Raw genomic sequence first — 18,827 nt, 5'->3', positions numbered from 1 at the left:
TGGCCCATATTTTCCTCCATATGTTCTTAGCACTAATGATCAGTTTATTCCATTTTACACTGTCTCAAATAGTAAAGCCTAAGTCATAATTTTACATAATTTAATTAATCATATTGTTTACAACGTCAATGTTTTTATCATTTATTGGGTTAGAACTAACCGGAAATACAACACCGCCGGTTTGCTGTGAGCTGAGTGTGTTTACCTTTACATTGGTTGTGGACTGACCAATCAGAGAGAAGTTCAGTCTTGCCAGAGGAGCACTCGTTTCATGTATTTGTAGTACCACGACGGGCGGGATTCGGATAAACACACCGATATTAACACCGCAGCACCCGTTGTAGAAGATTATGAAACGACCCGAGATACAAATCGAGGTTACTCAATGTGAACACTTCCTTTTAGCTGTCAACAGCGAATGAAGAGGAAAGAGGCAGTGAGTACAAATAGCAAACACCACACAGTAGCACAGTTAGCGAGAAAATATCTAACTCAACAAACATTATTTACAACCTAATGTGTCGCAGATTACTGAGTATAGGTAGGTCACTAAAGTTAGCTTGGTTTGTTTCACTGTCAGTGCCGTTATTGAGTGTAGCAATGCTAACGTTAGCTTGTTATTGCTTGGGTTAACAAGTTATGATGGAACAAAAGTATGCTAGTAATGTCATATGTTAAAATATTATCTAACCACTGTTTTAGGGTTGGTTATGCAAGGAAAGTCTGCTTGTTTGGGAGTAGCCACATAGCTATTAGCTAGCTCAACTTGATGCAGGTCATAATTTATAGCTACTTCAACGCTACTCAGTTGTTAAATGCAGTTAACGCATTCAGTTAATGGCAATAATTAGTTTAGTAGTATCAGGTGACTGCAGTACGCCAGCTTGAATGACATTGTGATTCAAATTATGTCTGAGTTTTATTAGATTAGCTCATTGCTACCTTTGCCCTCATTACACTTTAAAGCATGGTGAATGATAAAGATAATAAAACTCTCTGATTCTATGAGTAAAACTTCTCAGCATTGTTCACAAGGCTACCCAGCATGAATGTGAATGGTTTATTTACCTATCCTTCAGCATGTATAGTGCGTTAATATTTCAACTTAATTTGAAAAGTTAAGGATTAAATCCATTTGAGAGTTGATGTTTTACTGAAATAATCAATGCTCGGTGTGTATTTTTGTATCCTAAAGATTTGTAATAGTCTCTGGTCAGCTGCACTACACTGTGTAAACACTTACAGTCAAGCCTTTGTTATCTGTATGATATTGCTCAATGTGTACAGACAGCGTCTGTAATCGTCCCAGGTCATCATGATCTTGCTTCATAACAGATGTCTTCATATCCACACTGACAATCAGACACCCATACTCTCAATCACCAATCTAAAAAACTCAACTGATGTGTTTGTTTTTTTGTTTGTTTTACTTTCTCTATCAGTGGACTAAGTGAAGCCTTGTCATCAACCCCCTCCCAATACATCCATGTGTATTATTTTCTTCAAGTTTGACCCCCGGCCTGCTTCCAAAAATGCCTACAGGTAGAGTAATTTCTTTTTCTTTAAATAATGGTACTAACTGTGTTGAATGCTGCGTTAGTGCTATATTAGAAAGCTGATTTAGTTGGCAGCCATGCAGCATAGGAAGAAGGACCACTTAAGCAGAGGATTGGCACGAAAATTATGATGTCACAAAAATACATCATGCGCCAGAAAAATCATGAAATGCATCACATGCAGAAATGTTTTTATTCATTAACAGCCGTAGTGGGATACTACTATTAAAACTAGTACTGTGCCCACCAATTGGTTTATCTTTAAAAGACATGGCTATTTTTCTTAAGCCACCTATGTTATGTATGTTTAGATTTTGTGAAATGTGCAGGAAATGTATGTATATTTTATATTTATTTTTTAATGCAGGCTAATAGTGCAGCTGTAAAAAGAAAGGAAAACGACTATGCTGAGTTTGTGTGTTGGTATTTCAATCAGAATTATCATCATGTAGCATCAATGAAGTCTTGGAGCATGAAGCTACAGTACCTAAAACACATGTGATACAGTGTGGTGTTTTTTTTGTCTGATAAAACATCACACTCAAATAAAATAAACGTCAAGTGTCAAGTCTTGTCATCGCTGCTGTCATACTGTGACAGTGCTGCACTTTTCCTTATTTCATGTGATCCAGGGTTGTCTAGTTTGACCCTCAGAGCTTTGGACAGAGGTGGAAACAAAATGTGGAAATGTTGTAACAAGGGAGCAAAGGATGAGAATATATGCTGTACTTATTTTATAAATATGGGAAACTGAGGGACATTTGATTTTATAGGTATGATTTGCCTCAGTTTTGTACAGACAAGGTCAAACATATACTTTCAACATTATAATTATTGTAAAATATATGTCACATCATTTTGCTCAAATCTTCCTCTTTAAAGTGCTGGATGAATTTTTATGCCCTACCCAGCAGTACGTACTAACTTTTTTTGAGTTGACACAGACCAGTGCACTACGAGCAGTCAATGTGAGTTACGGTAGTCCAGCTTATTATAATCCCCCAGAGCCTGAGAGCGAGCATTCTACCTGGCCATAGTCCATCTCTGTCCTTCCCTCTGGGAGACTGACCCCTCCCAAGCAGATCACAGCAGAGGTTTGTTATGAGTACTGACTCAGACCTGAACCTGGGGAAAGGTGAAACGTACTGTGTCCTAATGCGGTTACATCACTGCTAACTATATATAGCAGACATGGGCCGCTAGTTGCAGACATAGTTTACTTACGCTGCAGTGAGGTGTAAATCACAAAGACTGCAGCATACTAGAAATTGGGTTGAAAGGCGAGATTAAAGTTTAAGTTCCATTAAGCACAATTATTACATTCCCTCATCACAAAATGACAGGAATATATCTGCAGGGGTTAAATGGGTTCATGTTCAGCACAAATGACTCAGTGATTACCAAACTGATTTCTGTATTTCAAAACTCAATTTCTAGTCTTTTTCTTTAAAAAAAAAATTTTTCAGCTGCTCAGTTCTGCACTCAAATATATATGTAGATCTGACCTGTAATTATAACACCTCCCATTAGGAAAGTTACTGTCATTTAAGAATCTACAGCTCCACCAGCAGTCCATAGAGGTGACTGTGCTCATTGCATCCAACAAGATGAAAGCGATGGACTAAAAAAAGCAGCACACTCACTGTTTTGCCATTCATGGAGCCTTGGCAATGGTTGGACTGGAAATGTTTATCCTCTTGTAAATAGGCATTTTTGTCCAATGGTGGCACACAAGTAAAGCTTATGGAGTGTCTGAAGCTTTAAGGGTTGATCCTCTTGGAAGGATAAATATGCTCAATATATTTCATAGCAGCTTGCCAGTTAAATTTTGATATTTCATCAGTACAACAATGTCAGTCTGTTGGTCAATCAGTCCACCACTTTGGTCCAGACTAGAATATTTCAACACATATCTAATGAATTGCCACAAAATTCTGCACAGATGTTCGCGGTCCCCAGAGGATGAACCCTACAGATGTTGTAATCCCCCCCCTCTTTTTTCTCCAGCACCACCATGAGGTTGACATTTCTGGTTGTGAGTGAACACATCTTTTCAGTTTCAGTTGTAGTCATCACTGCTGTCATACGATGACAATGCTGCAGTGTTCTTTATATCATCCTGTCCCAAGGTTGTCAAGTGTGCCTCTTGAAGCTTTAAGCTGAGGTGGAAACACACAAACAGCAGTGTAGCAACAAAGAGGTAAAGAAGAGAATGTTCTGTTCTACAGTTTTACCAAGTCATTTGGTAAAAACATTGATGTTCCACATAATGGCTTACCCATCATCCTCTGCTGTACTGTGTATTAAGTGCTAATCAGCAAAAGTTAGCATATCAGATGCTTGGCTAAAATGGTGATGGTTAACATCAGTATGTTAATATGCTGCCATTACCGTTTAGCTGAAAGCATGCTGTGTGCCAAAGTGCAGCCTAACAGAGCTACTAGCGTGGCTGTAGACTGTTTGTTTCTGCACAAGTAGAAATCTCAGACTAATGGTAGCTCCAGAGAAAAGCCAGGGGTACCTTGTTGTTGATCAAGTGGTTTATCAATAGTGAAGTTTGCCTGGTCAGTAATGCAGCATGAAAGGTCAGGGACTCAATAGATGAATTAGAGATTACCCTATGGGGACCACAGTAATTCTTAAATGCCAACACCAAGTCTGCAAACAAATAGAAAAAGAATACAGAGTAACAGCAAAAGACACAAACAGCTTTGATACCTCTCTTCTCCCCAATATGCCCCCCCCCCCCCCTCTACACGATGCAGCTGGCTGGTACTGTGATCATAGCTGTTTGCATTGTGATTTCCCCCTCAGGATCAGACAGCAGATGCTCTCTTCTGTAGCATCATTAGTGTTAGCTACATTCTCAGCAGCAGCAGCGGCTCACACATGGCCACGAGAACACGTGACGCTATCATTAGCCTTTGATGTACGGAGGTCAACCCCTATTAGGTCAGTTTGGTTTTATCGGTTTGCTCTTAACAGCATCCACGATTGCATACTGCAAGATTAATAGAGGGACAACTACTGCCAAGCTCACAGGAAACATACAGCTGTCAAGCGGTCAATACATTTCAGTGGCCCTTTTCTGCAGTTTAAATCCATATCCGTATTCCTATGACTGTACAATGATTAGTAATGGTGATGTAATGGTGCGATGTGTTAGTATGTCGATTGCATCAGTCTACAAAGTGAATCTGTGCTGAAACTCTTTACAATTCATGTTTACAGAATTCAAATGGTGCTATAGTGAGAGGTCATCTTTTCCCCTGAGCAATGGAATAATTGTTTCCTGTGTTTCATAACTGCTGAACAGCGCAGATAAGCTGGTATGAACGGTTCTGTGCATGTGTGTCGATGTAGTATGTGAGAAGTGGGTAATATACGCTGAGAGAGGATATACTGTACAGCCATTAAAAGACAATAATGACCTGCTAGTAAAGTATTGGCTGGTTTCACATTAGGCACACGCCAGTTTCTAATTGTTAACGGCTATGAGTACTTCTGCTACATTACTCAGCGGCACCCTGGACCATTGAGTAATAATGCAGGTCAGAGTATAGTTCAGTGCTTATCTGATAGCCTGTCAGACTACAGAGTGTCATTCATGGAAATTTATTGTAAATCAGACCACACTCTTGTTCAGGCTGTTGATTCTCGTTTGTAGAAGCAAATGCTTGTGTTGTAGCGTCGCCGTGGCAATAAGCACAGATGGAGAGTTGGATAAAACACCTGCAAAGGTTACTGACGCGAGGCAGGCACAGGTCGCTTTGCAAAATGAGGTGAATGTAACAAAAATGTATGCAAAACTTGTTATTGAAATGAATTTGAACCCCTTAATATCCATTTTCCCTTTTTAAATGGATTTAGAAATAGTGAACAGTATCATATGTTCTCCAACGGCTTGTTCCAACTTGTTATTCAAGCTACAATAGAGAAAAACTCAAGACTCCATGTTTTTCTGGCTTCACTGTTCCATTAAAATGTTTTGTTATTTATGGGTATTTATGGGATTTGATGCAATGAGACAAACATGAGATTCATTTCCAACCAGAGTGATAGTTACAATCTACACTCCTGTCTTTAATCAGATTTTACGGTATACCTAAATTAATTAACCAAATTAACCAATGGCTGTCTGAAAGAAAGAAAAAGGTGTTTTTAAAAAAATAAAATAATAAAATATTCGGCTATACTCTGGAGAGTGTCATACTAATTCAAAGTATGTGTAAAACATCCAAAAAAACAGTGTAATTGCACCGAGATGATGCGTCATACCGGCACAGCTAGTACACACAGTCTGGTGAACTTGGATCACAAGTTCTGGCTGGCTGTTACTTTCATTGTGGCGTGTCCTTTTTACTGTCTCTTTGCTTTTGAACCTCTTTCCTTTGGTCATCATCAAAGGACATCCTCCTACTCCTCCTCCTCCTCCTCATAACCTTGAACTTTTGTATTCTCAGTCTGTATTCCGCTCAATCAATTTGTAAAAAAAAAAAAAAAAAAAAATACTGTACTCAAAGTCTTCTGGATACAGCTGAAGTCTTTATTAAGGTGGAAAACCTGTGAAAAACACTGTGTCCAGGCAACGGTCCACTACCTCCTTAGTGTAAAGATCACCTGTTTGAATCACAGGCAAGATAAAGATCTACTGTTAAATTGCGTTCAGCGTTGTAGAGATTGTTATTTTATTGAAGAAACATTGGAGAAAGCGTGATTGATTACTTTCAGTTTACATTTACCTGACAACAGAGAGCACAATTTATATTCTTAGACTATTTAGAAGGTGTACAAGAGATAACATAACTGAGAGTGAGATGTTCTCATGACCTGTGAATGATTTAGAAAAATCATATGATGAGCTGCCAGGTGAGGAAGAAGATAAAGTTGATGGAATATCATGTATCCACGGTGATGAACGAGCTGATGATGATGGATTCACTGCCGCGGCCAATGACGGCTCTCTGTAATGCCTCATTGGTTCACGTCAACAACAACTAAAGACTGTGAATGAACAAAAATAAGAAAGACATGCTAAGACTCTCTCTCTCTCTCTCTCTCTCTCTCTCTCTCTCTCTCTCTCTCTCTCTCTCTCTCTCTCTCTCTCTCTCTCTCTCTCTCTTCTGTCTCTCTCTCACACTCTCTGTGTCTGTCTGTCTCTCTCTCTCTCTCTCTCTCTCTCTCTCTCTCTCTCTCTCTCTCTGTTTCTCTCTGTCTCTCTCTCTCTCTCTCTCTCTCTCTCTCTCTCTCTCTCTCTCTCTCTCTCTCTCTCTCTCTCTCTCTCTCTCTCTCTCTCTCCCTCTCTCCCTCTCTCCTCAGGCTAATTTTGGCTGCAAACAGAGATGAGTTCTACAACAGGCCGTCCAAAGCTGCAGACTTCTGGGGGACCAACAGCGAGATTCTCAGCGGTAAGTCTTTACATCCGAGCCCAGCTTTTGACCTCACACACTTTTTTTTTTGTTGTAAATAACACAGACCAAATAACAAAGTGAACATCAAGCAAGTCAGACCTCTTAGTTGTGTTTCACAGGCTTTCTGTCTGTTTGGCCCACTGTGGTTTAAAAGCTCATTTGCAGAGAGAGATCTGGCCAAGACAGTTCAGACAAATCAATCAGGCAGCAGATAACATTAGGCGTTGAAGCTTTAACAGTTTTTGTTCTATCGAGACAAACGAAACTGTTGTGGCTCATAGTGTGTGTGAGATTTTAAAAGTGCAGTTTTATTGGAGGCTAAATGGCTTTTGATAATCAAGGGGGAAAAAAATGTGTCTCGTTCACCTCCAGAATCCAATTCTCCTCCACTCTGTCACAGGACATCCACACCCGCAGTAAACTATATTTAATTGACTAATGTCCAATACACATTATAGCCAAGCAAAGGAAATCAATCATCCTTTATATATTTTTTTCCTCTTCTTCCCAAGGAGGAAACGCAGAGATAGCCTCGTTGTTCATCAGTCTCCTTCGCCCCTCTGTAATAGAGGGGTCAGGACTCCAGTAGTGGGCCCTTAATTGATGGCTGCTTTTATGCGATGTGACAGGAATAAATGGCTCTGCCTTATCTGTGGGGCTCGGGGGAGGGCGGAAGCAGGGGCCTCCTGAAGGAGACATAGCATGACGAGAGGGGGAAGTAAGCTATAGCTCCCTGTGGGATCAGGCTAGCCTTCCACGCACCTCTAGTGGAATAAGATCGTTTGGCTCTCTTGGTCACTGTCAGTGTAAGTGGACCTGTCTTTATTGATCACCAGGAAGTGCAGTAGACTGGCAGGGCACTTCTCTTTTTTTTTTCGACATGTGACTAAGAGGAATGTAGAGAGAAAACAGTGGAGTTATTGATCTATTGAATTTTTCATTATTGCTAAAGCTGATACTCGAGGGCAGTCCAATCAGAAGACATTTAAGTGTATAGTCTCCTTATATACCAGGTACTCTCACTCATTTGTAATTTCTTAATTTGTGATGATGTGTCAGATTACCATTATAGAAATGTTTAATTACTTCCTTTCTCTAGGTTTTTTTTTGTGGACGTTTTTAGGAAATGATGGGATAATTAAGGCCGTTTGGGAGTTGTGCAAAATAAATTAAAAAGCTATTGTTCATCTCACACTTTGAAAGTTGTGTCTTCTTCCTTTGATATATTGTTATGCTGTAGCTGAGAGGCTTTTTTCATCATTAGAGTGATTTATTGAATACAACTAACAGCATATGGACACTATTTTTAGCCCCAAAAGGAAGTATGATTGCCATTAATGCTGGGTTTAATGAACTTTCTTTCACAACTATACTATTAACCAGGCCTGGACCTGGAATATGGGAAGGAAGGAGGATCATGGCTGGGGATCAGCAAGAGAGGCAAGCTGGCCGCAATTACAAACTACATGGAAGGACGTCCTAACCCAGACGCACAAGGACGAGGTTAGTCAGCTGTAAGCAGGTTTTATTTGCAGTTTCATAGAGTGCATCATTTTAAGAAGCATTTATTTTATTTATTTTCACCGTTGTGCAGGTTTCCTGGTATCCAATTACCTAATGGATAAGGATGTGGACAGCTACTCCTACCTGAAGAAGGTGTCATCAGAAAGCCACCTGTACAATGGCTTCAACCTCATCACAGCAGAGTTCAAGTGAGTAAAAGGTGTGGTGAAATTTAACTTGATGAATTTGATTCCAGAAAGTATTGTCAGAAACATGTAATATGTCTGATTAGAAGACATGTTCTTTATTACGCGTTGTGTGTGTCATGATGTGACTTCTTCAGGTCTGCATACCAGAGACATTGACATTCTTACACACTGAGGGAATTTAACACTGAGATTTTTTTGAGACTTGTTTAAAATTGGGTTGTAACTCAGCTGCTTTGTGTTCAGGTCTTATCTTGGAATGAGACTGCAAATGTTGCGTCTTCATCTCTAGAGCGCCAAGCAGGCAGAACTGAACAGAAATCTCAGATGCTTAGCCGAGAGAGAACCAGCATTAAAATTCTAAGTGAACACCTGTTCATATTTCAAGGTTTTTACATCTAGACAGCATTAAAAATAATGAGGGTTTTTTTTTTTCACTTTGCCTTCTCCACCAGCCTGACTTGACTGGATTTTGGTAACTAAGGGAAGACAGAAAAATCAAAGAGGGATCACAGTGCAGACCAAGATAGCTGTCATGGTGGAGGCCCCTGTAGACAATTGGCATGGAGACAGGTCTCAGTTTCTGCCAGAGAGAGGTTGAAGGTTCAGCTTCAACCCCCCCCCCCCCCCCCACTACACTGTAGTCCCTGCCGTTTCCATTGTGGATTTTGGTGTCATGAACCGTGTATCCTGGTAACGTGGCCTCAAGCAGGATCTCCTCTCAAAAGGGATTTTCTTAAGCTTCTACGCCTTTTCCTCCACATTGTTTAGCCTTGCTTTCAAAATATATGTAGATTTTCTCTTGTACGAAGATCAAATTTTTCAAAATGTGATGTCGGCTAAGTATTGCTGTCTACATCCATTGCGATGAATATGATGCAGTTTAATTGATCAAATTTACTGTAGAATTGAACTGTGCTGAGTTGGTTGTGTGTTGGAAGAACTTGTATTTACCTTTTTGTGGAGCTCCCTTCCCCTCAACTACTGCTCCGCTGTGTTTTCTTACAGCATCTTTTAAAACAATGCATCCGTGAGGAGATAGACATCACAGGCTATAGAGTTTACCTGCTGAAATGACTGTCAGCAGATTTTGTCAGCTGCAGCAAGCTAATTAAGCTAACATTAGCTCCATGAGTTGGCTGAAAACACAATGTCAGTGGCTGACATTTTAATGTTTCAAGCGGGTTTGTTTTAATCAAAAACCATGAAAAAAAGGCTAAATAAGCACTTATTGGCTACATAAATAATATAATGCAAAATGTCAACGTCCTTGCCAGCCGATGGTCCATATATAAGACGTGAACATATAGAAACACTATTTCTGTATTCAACTATTGAGCTCGTTACTCCATTTCATACCAACCCAACCCAACCCTGTTTGGCTGCTTAGCAGTCTTAGAGGTTCCAAATCCTTTGAACCAGAAAGGGAGGTTGTTTTTAATGTCTTTTAATATGTTTTTTTTCATATCAGTGGCATCAGTCAAACTCTGTGAATGCAGAATCTCGCTCTTCCCAATCCCTTATACACTGCCTCCACATGTGTAGAAACCAAAGCTTCTAAGGCCTGTTGTGCCTAGTTACTGTAGCTAAGCTGTGTTTCTTGGATTCTTGAGTTGCCCCTCAGGTATTTAACATCAGCACAAAATAGCCATTTCACTTGAGAAGTATCAAAATGATTTGAAAACCCTTCTTCTCTTTTCACACAGAACTAAACACATCATAGCAGCAGATGACTCAGCTGTCATTTTTCATAGACTACAGATGTCAGGATGTGCAAGTGTCGTTGTTAGATCTTATTAGACAGGGAGCTGTCGCACTGCCCCAATGCCATTCCTTTTAATGAAAGAATAAGGTGCCATCTCATGTTCATGACACACCAGCAGTGTGTATTTATGTTGTGATGATATTCTATGTCCTCCGCTTTTACCGGCCTGTCATCTGGGACTGAAATCACTCAACAAAGCCTTTTGCTTTGAAAATAATGTATATGTTTTTCCTCCTCAAATGCTCGTCTGATGGGAGTCCTTTCTCTGCAGATAGAGATGACACACAGTGACACAAAGCGAGCACAATGCATCCTTTTTAATAAACACCATCATTACAAGCCTATTGGTTTTCCACTCTAGTGTGTCCACCAGCTCAGAGGAAATAAGGCGTCTGGCTTCTCTCAAATCAATAACTACATCTGGTGGATAGAGAGTAGCTCTGTATTACAATTAGAGGATTTCTCATTCATCTCTAACCAGAGACGCGATTTATGATGTGGCGGCAGAGAGGGACGAGATATGCCAGCCATTTTAAAGCATTCTCTGTCTTCCCCCGGTTTTCAAGAGTGTGTGTGATCACCTTCATTGAAATGCATGTGAGAGAAAGGTGTACGCTTAACTCACAACTCGGAGGAGCAGGCAGGCATTCAAACATCTCAGTCTGGCCGTGATTCATATGTTGCTCATTTTGCTTGTTAAACTACCGCCGCCTTGATTAATAATCTATAATCATGTTGCGTTCGACATGCAAGTGATTTGGTCAGTGGCAGCAATGGGTGTCCCAGAACATCGCGCAGAGCTTTGCCTCAGCGGAGCTAATTCCATGTATATTTCAATTTTGATCTCAGATATTCCCTGCGTGATGCTCTCAAGGCTCCACATCCAACATTTCATCTGACTTTCCTATAGCTTTGGTTTTTGATCCCACTTTATGTCACTCCCGCTTTAAAGTCAATGCCCAGAGATTATCAATTTTAATGAATATCTCCTCTGATGTCTCCCCGCAAAGAAATGCCTCGCTTAATACATTTTCAGTCAAGCGGAGTGTGGCTGTTTTACAAAAACAACTCTAGAAAGTGGTTCAGTTATATGGCCTCAAACCATGTGTTGTAGTTCTTGGCAGAAACTTGTTGGAGCTGAAAGAGGAAAACAGTGGTGCAGTAGATACGCACATTCCAGAGTATCAGGGGTGAACTCTGAACATTTTGATGAGGAACAACTCCAAATAGTTGTCTCCTCCAAAAACTTGCATAGTTACCTGTGGGGGGAAAACACATCCTCTATTTATAGAGTAGAACATGATATTCTCAATTCAGTAAATAGCCAAAATATACTGTAGTGCTGCCTTGTTCGTTAAGTGGACCCAGATGTCCAAAAATTGCCACAAAAATGTAAATAATGTTGATTTTGGCTGTAGTTGTTAGTATGGAGTCATATTTTATATCAGAGAGATCTCATTACATTTGTCCTGCATTCATCTTGCCATGAAAAACTGTCTGATTCCATGTTGACTAATTTGTCTAGACCAGGTGTTATGAAGGATATAATTCTATTCTGCCATTACTATAAACTCACGTTGGATTAACGCACAAGGGCTGATGTTGAATCCACGTGATATGATATCCATGGTCCTGTTTACACCTGGCATCCGATCACAAGCGAACATCACAACCACCAAGTGATCTGATCCCTTAAACCACTTGCAGAGGTGGTCTGGGACGCATTTTCACCACATATCTTTTGTAGTGTAAATGCTAATGCATCCCTGGCAAGGATGTAACAGAAAAATACGTCATCAATGCAGGATGTGGTGGTTGTTTTGGTAAAAGCGTGCCAGCAGTCAAAAAAATGGAGATGAGCACAGATGTTCGTGGTTGGAGTCATCTGAACAGTTGGACATCCCATACATGTATATTAGTTCTTGAAACATGATCATTAGCTCTTAGCTCTTTCGCCCACACTAAAAACAACCTTTGACCTTCTAGCAGAAATGGCATGGGCAGCAAAGAAATGTGGACAGGTGTGAACAGGGCCCATTTTATCACATGGATATGTTAGTAGAAGTGATTCCTTTTTTCCCTAGTGCAATTGCTTTATGTTTCCATGTACGGGTGTGCACGCTCAGACGTGTGAGACAGGAGATGGAGAGTACCTGAGAGTACATCTACATTCCGAACCGATAATGTTGAAAGCTCATCCAACCATCTCCAGGCAACTCCACCACAGCTGGCGATAGGGAAACAGCTCTGCAGCTTCAGTATAGAGGACTCTTCATTAGAACGTCTCCCAGGCAGCATACTGATTACCTCCCTGACTGAGATCTAAAAAAGCCTGTTTTCACACTTCCCTCCTCGTTCTGTCTCTGCCCAGTGGCCTTGACCTCCCGCTGTTCCCTCATCTCAGCCCATATCAACCCCGCAGCGCACCTGATGGGACTCTCAATATTCTTGCCAGCTTCAAATAGGAGAAATAGAGCTATATCTCCACAATTCCTCCACCTGACACCACCACGATCAATTTGATGCATATCAGGCAAAGTGTGTGCATTGACACAAGGCCTCTCTGGGTTTTGTTGAGCTCAGGCGGCAATACCGAAATCAAAGTAGTATTTTAAACATCGTGTTTGCCCCGAGCAGAACTGACAACAGGTGAATGCTTTACAGATTCCACCTACTCCTGTCAGCGCACAGTGCAGTCTGGTTTCCCATTCATGCATATATGAGTGTTGACTGCTTTCGCCCGTGTCAACATTGGCCAATATGCTGCGCTCATAGTAACCCTGGGAACATAGACAGAGTGTTTGTTTAATTCAGACAATCTAGCTGGGTTTTTGGGTACAAGTCTGGGAGCAATATTAAGAGCTCTGATTTGTTGTTGTCTGAGAGATAATGTAATGTCAACGCAGAGCTTTCAGGATTGTCTTTCAGCTGCTCGGACACATAACTCTCAGGAAATTTACACAAGACAGAGGAGCTCCAGCGCGGACGGAACAAGGCCTCAGCACAGTGTCAACACAGTTATAACTAATCATTTGTAGCAAATGGAAATTTGAGTGAGTGAGACTTGCTCATCTTTAATAGTGTACTGAAATTGAAAAGAAAAAAGAATGTCCCTCAGGAGGCATGGTATGAATTATAAGGAAGCATAACAAACAGACTTATCAGACGAGATGATTCTGATTAAACCTGTTTATTGTCTTGTATGTTTATTGTCTAGTACTGATACTTGTCCAGTTGCGTCATACAGTCTCATATTTCATTTCATTTCATCGCCAACTTTTAGGCGAGATTCTGTTTTCTAGAAAAAAAGTCACAAAAATCAGTTCAAAATGTCAGATAACTTAGATATGTTTGTTAAGAGGCTACATAGCAACATCATCTGTTAATAGTGATTCATGGAATAGATCCAGGCTATACGTCTTTTTGCCCAATTTGTATTCTTGGCTCTTAAAACCGTCCAATAAATTGTGTCGCAGCAGCATATTCCATTCCTATCTTGCCAGCTCTTGACTGGGAAACTTTCCAAGCTAGATGTTGAAGCAGTGTTGCACCACATTTCAGATTGACTGATGCCACTGGTATGGCTGTCATAAAATTGACATCAAAAAATTCATTCCCCTCGCTGGTTCAAAGGATTTGGTCATAATTTATTATTCACTCTCCTGTACCAAAGCCGTCACAGATGCCCTTGATGTCAGATAGATTTTTCAGACTGAATAAATTCCCTCTAACTGAGGACTTTGCAAAGAGATCTAACACCGTAACTAAATGGTTTTGTGGTCGTCAAAGGTGTTTGCAGCACTCATTTGTATATTGAAGCCTTAATTTTACCCAGTTGTTCCTTTAGGATAAGATTTAAATGATGCAATTAACTATGGTCTTGGGTATTTTCCCATTTGAATTGCCTCTACAAATGAAATCGGTTTCTTAACACCTATTTTCCAGAACTCAAAAAAAAAAAAATCAATCATTAAAGAATACAATATGGTGCACTGTTGATATATTTTTTTGACCCTGAGCGTTCATTTTGACATGATTCCCTCAGGAGTGCCTCTTTGAACATCATATTTGCTGTGTTTGCGTTTATTTCAAAAATATGGAAAAATGATGACTCTTGACACAGCCCTCATTAGACACACAAAGTTTAATCACCACTAAGTACAATCTCTAATTTTCCATCTTCACTGTGTCCCATGTAGAGCCAAACAAGATATTGTGTGTTACTATGGAAACAGAGGCAGCGCTGAACCCATCCGTCTAAACCCAGGTCTGTGTTTTTAATATGGTTGCTGTAGAAACCGTTCACTTCACATTTGCCTCTCCTCGGCCCATGGCCCATTCATTTCCATGTTAATATAGTTCTATTTACTGGATGGCATAGAGTATATATTGGTCTGTGTGTCCATATGTTTTGCTTGTGCTTATTCATGTCTCCTCCTTTAGCAGGAATCTATGGCTTGAGTAATTCACTGCTGGACACACCATGGAAGAAACTGATGCAAGGCAAGCGCCAGTTCACCAGCATCGTCAGTGACCAGTCCCTGTCTGGAGATGGACTGGTGCAAGAGCTGCTCAACGTCCTCAATAATGAGGAACTGTGAGTGATAAATACAAATCTGCAGCATCATAACAACCCGTTTGATCTAAATTTGTGTTTAGAAATGATTTTTGAATAAGTATTTAAATGTACATGTGGCATTTTTCCAAGTTGCTTGCTGTGTATGGGGTTAATACTGTGACTGATTCGGGGTACGCAGAGCTGGACAGAAGCCCTGCAACATGCCAGGGATTATAGATTCTGTGTCAGGGCTCTGACTGAGCTGTTGTGATGGCTTGTCATTTTTAGCTGCACCCAGTGTTGATCCCTCTTTATAACACAGGAACTTCAGCATAATGATTTGTTATGCTACTAGGTTATTCCTACCCATAAAAATAATTGTAAGGGAAAGACAATGCACTCTGCATATGCAGCTTTTTCTGTGTTTAATGTGCTTTGTTTTCACTCACAAATAAGTGGTGTAGATAAAGTATTTGGGTTAAACTGAGGATTTGTCTAAAATCTGTCTGATCAGTGGTGTTTTTGCAGTGTGTGGTCACTCATTGCACTCCACTGCAATGCTGTCTTTGGTCCTGATAACCAACATGAGGATGTTTTTGTAAAAAGTAATCATAACTGAAACAAACGGCAGCCAAAAACTACAAAATATTTGACCCAGGCTGTGATACTTCAATTCCCTATTAAGCAACTCTGAGCACAGAGCTGCAAAAGATTTTTTTTGAGTTATGTTTTTGCTGAGAGAGATAAGCACGCAGTAGACTTGAGCTGAAAAATAATCAGCTGCATCTAGGAGTCTTTCCACTCCTTCAATCTCTCAACCTGCATGAAGAAACTGGTTAACTAGCTTCCTATGTATAAAGGAAAAACAAGACCCTGCAACTGCATGGCTTATTTCTCACTTGAAATATTTTCAAAAACATTTTGAAGTAAGATGTGAGCCAAGAAAAACTTTGCAAGAAAGTCTTTATCATATAAAGTTTGTAATCAGAAACACCCCCGAAAAAGTGGTGTGACTTATAAACCAGGCTGAGAAACCGTGTGTGCTGGTGTTGTTTCTATGTTACTGTGACTAAATGAGGTTAATGGGATTGCCGACTTAAATATGATACACTGAAACATACATAACTATGAAGGATACTAAAGAAGTGTGTTTGTTGTATGTTTGTTTAACAGGAACGCACCTGATCCAGCTCAGGAGAGCCAGGGTGATGGTTACAGTCAGCCTATGATCCAGGCTCTGTCAGCGGTGTGTGTTCGCTCTCCTCATTATGGTACAAGGTCCGTGTCCTGCACCTACACACCAAATCTCTCTCCACTATCTCCCCAGTGTTTGTCTCCACCTGAGGCAACTGACAGGGCAGTGCTAGCCTACAGGATCATAGCGAACAGAGAAGTTTTGATACATAAAAATTCACCCAGAAAATGAAAGGGGGTCATCTGCACTGTGATGCCATGGTGGATTAGTGAGTGCACAGACTGTCCTGTAGCCTAAAGGTCAGAGGGTCAGTCCATGCCAGAACCATCTTCAAAGGGTCTTTAAGCAAAGCACCTTCTGCTACCGTCTGCTCATTCTAGATAAGGGCCAAATTTCTTAAAATGTGTGAATGTGACTGTTTTATATTTCCAAACATTCTCAAATATTCATCAGATTTTTTTTTTGTTTTTGTTTGTTTGTGTCCACTTCAGGACCAATACAGTAATCCTGATAGACGCAGAAGGGAATGTGACCTTCACGGAGCGCACCATGCTCAACTGTGACACAAGCAAATGGAGCACCAATTCTTTCCAGTTCAAACTGCAAGCGTGAAGACATGATGGAGGAAACCCACTGTGTGCCTTTCTGCATCCTTCCCTTTTCCTTCCACCAACCCCCCTACCTCCCTACCCCACCTCACCCCCTTCCACTCCCCAGTCACCCTCTCCTTGAGCTGCACTTCAACATAGCAGCTATGTGAACATGAAGACTCTTCAGCTAGATAGCACTGGCTGCCTCATTAACACCAGTGATGTATTTCTTATTCTCGATTTAAGTTAAAAATGCATCTCTTTTGAACATGTGTGCTAATTTAAAAGATTGCCAAAGAACATTTATGATTTTTTTAGAAGGAAAATATTTTACGTACATGTCACAGAACAACAGGGTTGGGTCACTTCATACATCAAAACCATGATAGATCACCAGTGTCCTGCTTAGAGCTGCAATCATCCACAAGATTATTTTAATGCAATGAAATTGATTCATATCAGTGTGGGTTTTTTTACCTTTCAAAATCCATACGTAGTGAATATAAACTAAACGCACAATCGCTTCCTTTAGCTGCACTGATTTACAACTGTAACAATCTAGCTAAGTATTTTGTTTCACACATTCATTCATAGGGTCACCACTATTTTTCTAGATAAGTGTCATCTGGATAACTAATAGATTAGAATTGCCAGCTATTTAAATATCTGATTACTGTTAACCCATTACAGGTAATTGGTAAAGTCCCAACCCTGCACAGCACAGCAGTACTGCAGTCTCAATGGCGGTTACAACAGGACTTTGAATATCGAATGTAAGCTGTGTCAGGCACTGTTCCTCTGACCGCTTCCATGAAAGGATGAATGCATTTTACTGCTGCTTGACAATAAAAATATCTTATCCAAGCATTCACATTTGGTTTCCCAGATAATGACTACTGACTGTTTTAGTGATAGACACACACGTGGAAATACCGGAAGGAAAGACATTTTTATTAGTAACCGCTTCATATCCTGATGTGACGTGCACCTGTTGGGTGGTTTCTACATTCGACTCCGAATCAAGAAGACAAGAAGACTTTCTATAAGCTGGATGTATTTTACTCTCTGTATTTTTTGTCTTATGCATTTACCCACAAACATCAATGGTCAAAAGCAAAAATGCTTTTAAGTGGAGAAGTGGGGTTCAGTTATTAGATGTGTATTATCAGTTCATGGTTATCTTTTATACTCTCCATACACGCAGTACTAAAAGGCACATAGTTCTACTGTCTTGTGTGTGGAGGAGTTGTGTTGCAGTGAGTTTGCACTTAACCTTCTGTTCCCTCAGTTCATATCACTCTTAAGGTGCCCACAAAAGCAGAACTCAAACCTGTGAGTTGTGATTAAAACATTTTGACCTGTACTTTGAGCCACTATCACTTTTTGAAGCTTTCTTAATGTTATGTGCTGTCCTAGGTAGCACAAGAAAGAGTTCAGCAGACTGCACTCTTTACTCTCTTTTTCGCAGACGACATTTGGTCATGTCACAGTGGGAAATGCACATGTGTAAATAATAAAGTTAATTATGGATGAATTTCATTGAACTGCTTCAGGTTCCAGAAGCTTGTTAATGTAATTGGTAACACCTGTGATTTTACTGCTATAACAAGTCAAAATGTCTGCTGTGGAAAGGGTCTACTGTGCTTTCTTTAATGATAAGAAAACATAATATACAAAGTTACCAGCATGGTCAATGTTACTAGTGATTTGTTGTATTTATTTACACATAATTTATATCAGTGTGTCTAAAGATGCAAATTTTAGCATGATAAGGTTAATAAACCACCTCCACTGTGTTTATAACGGAAAGATAAAAGCACTAGAATAAACCTGCTCTGGTCTATTGTTAGTGCATAGCGACCCCAACTGGTCAGTTGAGATATAACAATCCACATTATCCTCATGAAGTCTGCGTTCAAGACTTAAAGGATATGTTCAATACAATTTGATCAGATGAATGACAAGTAGCAATCCTTTACCTTTTATAGTCCCTAGAGAAACAAAAGTAAACATAAAATCAATAAAATAGGCTGTACTCACAAT

At 40.1% G+C, this 18,827-nt stretch overlaps 1 protein-coding gene across 3 annotated transcripts; it reads left to right on the top strand.

The window, feature by feature from the left end:
* The first annotated feature begins 324 nt into the window (after window positions 1-324).
* On the top strand, window positions 325-18,147 carry tango2 (transport and golgi organization 2 homolog (Drosophila)). Of its 3 annotated transcripts, none has more exons than XM_053325296.1 (9): window positions 325-436; window positions 1,443-1,542; window positions 6,876-6,964; window positions 8,351-8,470; window positions 8,562-8,679; window positions 14,641-14,708; window positions 14,888-15,038; window positions 16,173-16,277; window positions 16,686-18,147. In XM_053325296.1, the coding sequence occupies exons 2-9, from the start codon at window positions 1,487-1,489 to the stop codon at window positions 16,804-16,806; spliced, it is 828 nt and encodes a 275-aa protein (XP_053181271.1). In that variant the 5' UTR covers window positions 325-436; window positions 1,443-1,486; the 3' UTR covers window positions 16,807-18,147. The 3 variants fall into 3 exon arrangements, with proteins under 3 accessions (XP_053181271.1, XP_053181269.1, XP_053181270.1); XM_053325294.1 differs by having other exon boundaries at window positions 14,885-15,038; XM_053325295.1 differs by having other exon boundaries at window positions 428-541; window positions 14,885-15,038.
* The last annotated feature ends 680 nt before the right edge of the window (window positions 18,148-18,827 follow it).

The sequence above is a fragment of the Scomber japonicus genome, chromosome 9 (assembly GCF_027409825.1).
Source record: "Scomber japonicus isolate fScoJap1 chromosome 9, fScoJap1.pri, whole genome shotgun sequence".
NCBI lineage: Eukaryota > Metazoa > Chordata > Actinopteri > Scombriformes > Scombridae > Scomber > Scomber japonicus.
The sequence above is the reverse complement of the archived record's forward strand: the minus strand, read 5'-3'. Positions and strand labels throughout refer to the sequence as shown.